We start from the raw sequence: 5,500 nt of genomic DNA on the forward strand, positions 1-5,500 counted from the left end.
CTCCGGCCGCCCTCCATCCTCGCCCTGCGGGCTCCTCGCCCAGCCTGCCCGCCTTGCATCTCCTGCACTGCGCCCCACTCCCCATGGCCTCCAGCCTGTCTCCTTCCCCACAGCCTCCGCCCGCCCGCCCCCTCTGGGGGCCTCAGGCCAGCCCAGGACCTGGGGGAGAGCAGGGCAGGGAGCCCGCTGAGGGGCTCAGGCGGCATCAGCGTCAGAGGAGGTTCCTCCACGGGAGGCCAGTGGAGGCCTGGGGAGCCCCAGGCAGGGTGCAGAGAGGGGGCCAGGGTCAGGTCTGCGGGGTGCCCTGGGGTTTCACCACCCTGGGTCCCACGCCCGACCTTGCTGTGACCACCCCACACTGTGCTGACCGTGCTGTTACGGGGCCCGGGCTTCCACCCACTTCATACCCGTTACCATCATCAGGGCAGCAGGCCAGCACTCGCGCCTGCTCCTCCCTCCCCACCCGCCCGACGGGCACCACGCTCACGCCGGGGTGGTCACCCTACACCCCACCACCGCCTCTGCCGCCGCCTCTGATGTCAGCCGCCTCGCCGGCCCCTTGCCCCGTCCCCGCTGGCGGCACCCCCCCCCCCCGCCATCTGCCGCGCCCTGTCCGTCGCCACCACCCCAGCCTGCGTCTGCGCTGCCGTGACCATCCACACGCTTCTCCCCCATCCCTGCATCGCCACCAGCATCCCGACCTCGGCAAGCGGCGGTCACCGTGGCCACGCCCTTCCCACCCACATCGCCCCCATTTCCACGGCCACCACCCCCTTCACCTGAGCCACTGCCAAGGGGTAGACAGTCACCGGCCACGTAACAGGCATGAAGACGTGGCACCCGTGTTCACAGCTGCTGGCCAACACAGGGCACAGAGACCAGGGAAGCCAGTCGCCGATGACCGCGGTCTGCGGCTCCACAGCAGCAGCTCTCGAGGGTTACCCGGCTGCTGCTCGAGCCCCGGCACAATCGGGTGCGCGTGCCCCGAGCACCTCAGCCCGCTGCCCCAGAGCATGGCCTCTGGGAGGGTCACCCAAAGCTGCTGCAAACCTCCGGGTGGCCCTCTGCCTGCTCTTGTCTCCTTCTCCTCCACACCTCAGGCCCCTGCAGACTCCAGCCACAAGGGGCTCCTCCAGGGTGCGATGGAGACCCCGGAGGAGCACGGTGGTCCCTGCGTGAGCGCCGGCCGGCGGGATCGCTCTCAGTGCTCCCCTCTGCGGCCCCCATCCCCGCCAGCATCCCAACTGTTCCTGCCACGGGCCGCCACCACCACTGCCGCCCCCAGCAGGAGCAGAGCCAGCCTCTCCTCCCCCAGGACCACGGCCGCCTCACCCACCACAAGGCACTGCCCTCGCCCTCTGCCCTCTGGCATGGACCGCGCCTCTCAGAGTGCTGTTGGAAACGTATGGACCTGTCCTGAAGGACCGCCACTCCCCACTCTGCTGAAAACGGCCTTGCCCACGTGCTGTGGGCAAGAATGCCATTTGCAACGTCCCGGGAGGGGCTGTGGGAGGGTCCCCAGTGTCTGCCAGCTCTCGCTCTCTCCCCCAGAGACCCCTCAGTCTGGGCTCCGGGAGGAGAGGATGTGCTTTGTAGCCCCAGCAGCTGTCCCAGGGGTGCTGACGCGTACAGTGGGCGAGAGCCAAGCATCGGTCCTAAGCCTCTGTGACGTGGCGGAGTGCCTCCGCCACCAGGCACCTCCTGTGGGCACCTTCCCTCAGCCCCAGTGGACAAGCCTGCCGAGAACAGGCTCCCGCTGCAGCAAGACACCGAGCGTCCCACCTATGGAACTGCCTGCGCCCGCGTCCAGCCAGGTTACTCCACCGCTGAGCACGTGGGTAGGTGGGCTGGGGACAGAGGGTGAGCCGTCCTCTGGGCGAGGGTTGTGAGGAGACAGCGCTTGTCTCTCTGGGGTCCCCACCATCTGCTTTCAGCCGCCCCCCAGCATCTGGGGTTGGTTAGAACATGCTGTCCTCACGAGGTGCTGGGAGGCCAGCACCTGTGAGCATCAGGGAAAAAGCCATCGAGGCGGGAACAGGAAGGGGTGCAGGCCAGAAATGGGCGCGGGGAGACGCTGTCCCACGAGCTCCCGGTGGGCCCGCTGACTCCCCGGGGGCGGTGCCTCTGTCTCACCTGGAGGGGGCGAGGGCATGGGAATCGATGTGTTAACGCGCTTGTTAATGCTGCTTCCTGATGCGCCCAGCGTCAGAACAGGAACAAAAGCCGCAGGGATGCCCCCCCCCCCCCCCGCCCCAGGGTTCCTCACTTCCCGCCAAACGCGCGGCAGACAGCACCCGAGGCTGCTCTCCTTCAGGGTGGGCGGGGGCTGCTCCCCAGCGCCCTCCTGTCCCGGGGCAGCCGGAGGGCCCTGCTGTGTTCTCCCCCCTCCCCCGCCTTTGCTCTCAGCACGGCTGTCTTTCCCAGGCACTCCTTTCGTGGGTTTTGGACCTGCCCAGGTAATCCAGGGTGATCTCTAACTGCATACGGAGAAACCCTTTTCCCCAACAGCAATACGAGCACACCCACAGGTTCTGCGGCTGGGACGGGGCCACTGTTCCACCCGCCGCGCTCACTGGCCTGCCCTTCCCACCAGCACTGAGCGGAACGCCCCTTCCAGGGTGCCGTCCACCACGCCCCAGCACCTCCCTCTCTCACCCACCTTGAGTCTGATGCCACAAGTCTCTGGGCCTCATTCATTCAGGGAACGCGTGCTGGCTGGAGATGCTGACACACACCCGGGCCTCTGCAGGGCTCGCCTCAGACAACCTGAGAGGCCCGCCGGGCGCCAGCAGAAGGAGCTCCGGCCCCAACCTCACCCAGACTCTGGGCTCAGTCCACTTGCACCCCGGGGTCCTCACGCCCCTCCCTGAGCCCCAGCGCAGACCCTGGGGCCCACCTCCGGAGGCTGGTCCTGTCTCAGCGCCTGGGGCTCAGCCCTGGAGGCTCCAGCAGCCTGAGCTGCGAGTGTGCACCCCAAGGCGTGGCCTCCTGCGCAGGGCCGGCCCGTGAACCAGGCCCCGGACTGCAGGGGCCGGGCTCTGCCCCGCCCAGGCCCGATGTCACAAAGGGCCAGGAGGCTCTGCGGGGGGCCTTGTGGCCAAGGGGGGCGCCCTAGCGGCACTGCCTTCCCTCCCCCTGCCCCTCCAGCGAGGCGCCCACCCATCCCCCTGCACTGGTACTATGAAAGGGTAGTCCGCCGGGCAGAGCCGCTCCGGAGCCAGAGTCCGGCCAGGCCCCGCCGAGCGGCCCGCACTTGCCACTGCTGCCCTCGCCCCCCGGCCACCCGGGCCCTCGGCCCGCCTCTCTCCACCTCCGCGCCCCAGCCCTCAGCATGGCTAACTACTACGAAGTGCTCGGGGTGCAGGCCAGCGCCTCCCCGGAGGACATCAAGAAGGCCTACCGCAAGCTGGCCCTGCGCTGGCACCCCGACAAGAACCCCGACAACAAGGAGGAGGCCGAGAAGAAATTTAAGCAGGTGTCCGAGGCCTACGAGGTCCTGTCCGATTCCAAGAAGCGCTCGCTGTACGACCGCGCGGGCTGTGACGGCTGGCGGCTCGGCGGGACCGGCTCCCCGCACGGCGGCGGCTACACCTTCCGCAACCCGGAGGACATCTTCCGCGAGTTCTTCGGAGGCCTGGACCCCTTCTCCTTCGACTTCTGGGACGCGCCCTTCAGCAGCGAGCGCGGGGCCCGGGGCCACGGGCTGCGCGGGGCATTCTCAGCCGGCTTCGGCGAGTTCCCCGCCTTCATGGAGGCCTTCTCGGCCTTTGACAGCCTGGGCCGCGGGGGCACCGGCCGGACCACCTTCTCGTCCACGTCCTTCGGCGGCTCCGGCTCGGGCGGCTCCGGCTTCAAATCGGTGATGTCGTCCACCGAGGTGGTCAACGGCCACAAGGTCACCACCAAACGCATTGTGGAGAACGGGCAGGAGCGCGTGGAGGTGGAGGAGGACGGGCAGCTCAAGTCGGTGACCATCAACGGCAAGGAGCAGCTCAAACGGGTGGACAGCAAGTAGGCGCCACCCGCGCCCGCCGCCCGGCGGTGCTCAATAAACGTGCTACGTGAGCTTGCGGGCGCGGTGGCTCGCTTGGCGGGGCGGGGGGCGGGCGGCCGGGCCCAGCTGCGAGGCCCGGGGACGGGTCAGGCGTCCGGCTCAGGCTGACCTCGTCAGGGCGCCGCGCGGGCTCCGGGCTGGCACCTCCTGCGCCCGCGTGCGGGTCCGTGCGTGCGGGTCCGTGCGTGCGGGTCCGTGCGTGCGGGTCCGTGCGTGCGGGTCCGTGCGTGCGGGTCCGTGCGTGCGTGCGTGCATGCGTGTTCGTGCGCGCGTGTCCGTGTTCGTGTGCGCGTGTCCGTTTCCGCGCGTGCAGGTCCATGCGCGCGTGTCCGTGCCTGCGTCCGTGCGCGTGCGTTGTCGGGGTCGTGAGGGTCACGACGGCCGCCCGCCTGCCCAGCCCACGGCTTGGGGCCTCTAACTACCACAGGCGTGCACCATCAGCCGGTGCGGGGGCGGGGGGGGGGGTAGCGGGTGGAGGGGCACTGCTCGCCTTCACCATGAAGATGTCAGGCCTCGCCCTCCCCCGAGATCCCGGCGGCCCTGCCGCTGTCTCCCCCGTCCCCGCCACAGGGCAGCAACCCAAGATCCCTAGGGGCCCACGAGTCCCCTCGGGTGCTGCAGGGCCCTGGGCTGGAGCACACAGCAGGTGACCTACTGCCCCTGCAGGCTCAGGCCTCCTGGGTTCAGTCCCGCAGAACCCCGGGCCGGCCCGCAGCTGGAGGCCCCCTAACCGTGTTAGGCCAGGAGCCAGCGGAGCCCCGTGGCACAGAGGGTCTCACCGCGGCTCCCAGCCCTGCAGCCGGGCTGACTTCATCAAAGCCCCCACGACAGCATTAACTACCCGACCTCTGCCCTCGCCGACCTGCTAACTTCACCAATTACTGGTCGAGCGCGGCTGCATCAAGTGGGCCTGCTTAGCCCCGACAGCTGCCCAGCAAATCCAATTATGGGCCAGCAGCCCACCAGCGGGCGCAGGGTCCTGGGGCTGGGTGGTCGCAAGGCATGGGCGTTTACAGACACCCCAAGGACCTCACTTCGGTGTCCCCCCCAACTCACAGGCTGGTCGGAGCGGTCCCCTGTTCCAGTCCCTCTAGATGGAGCCTGGCAGCGGCCAGAGCCAGCTCAGTGGGCCGCACACCCTCAGCCCCTCTCTGATCCTAAGCCCCTCTCTGCATCCTCTTCTCGGCCAGGAACCCCATCTGACAGGCGGCCGAGCTGAAGGCCAGACAGAGACCCGTGGGAGGCGGGCACAGAGGGGTCTGGGAGGAGGGTTCCGGGCACGGCATGGCCCGTGCAAAAGCCTTGAGGCAGGAGATGGTGAGGCCCCCGTTCAGAATGCAGCTCCCACGCTCACCGCCTGCACCAGGCCCACGTCTGCTCCTGGCTCACCCAAACAGTGCCCCAGCCTCCTCCCTTCATCCGGCTGTCATCCCCGCAGCTGGAAGG

The 5,500-nt window shown here is 69.0% G+C and overlaps 1 protein-coding gene across 1 annotated transcript; it reads left to right on the forward strand.

The window, feature by feature from the left end:
• The first annotated feature begins 3,331 nt into the window (after positions 1-3,331).
• Positions 3,332-4,015, forward strand: DNAJB8 (DnaJ heat shock protein family (Hsp40) member B8). The gene has a single exon (XM_069562118.1). The coding sequence runs from the start codon at positions 3,332-3,334 to the stop codon at positions 4,013-4,015; it is 684 nt and encodes a 227-aa protein (XP_069418219.1).
• The last annotated feature ends 1,485 nt before the right edge of the window (positions 4,016-5,500 follow it).

This window comes from Ovis canadensis, chromosome 19 (genome assembly GCF_042477335.2).
Source record: "Ovis canadensis isolate MfBH-ARS-UI-01 breed Bighorn chromosome 19, ARS-UI_OviCan_v2, whole genome shotgun sequence".
NCBI classification, from domain to species: Eukaryota; Metazoa; Chordata; class Mammalia; order Artiodactyla; family Bovidae; genus Ovis; species Ovis canadensis.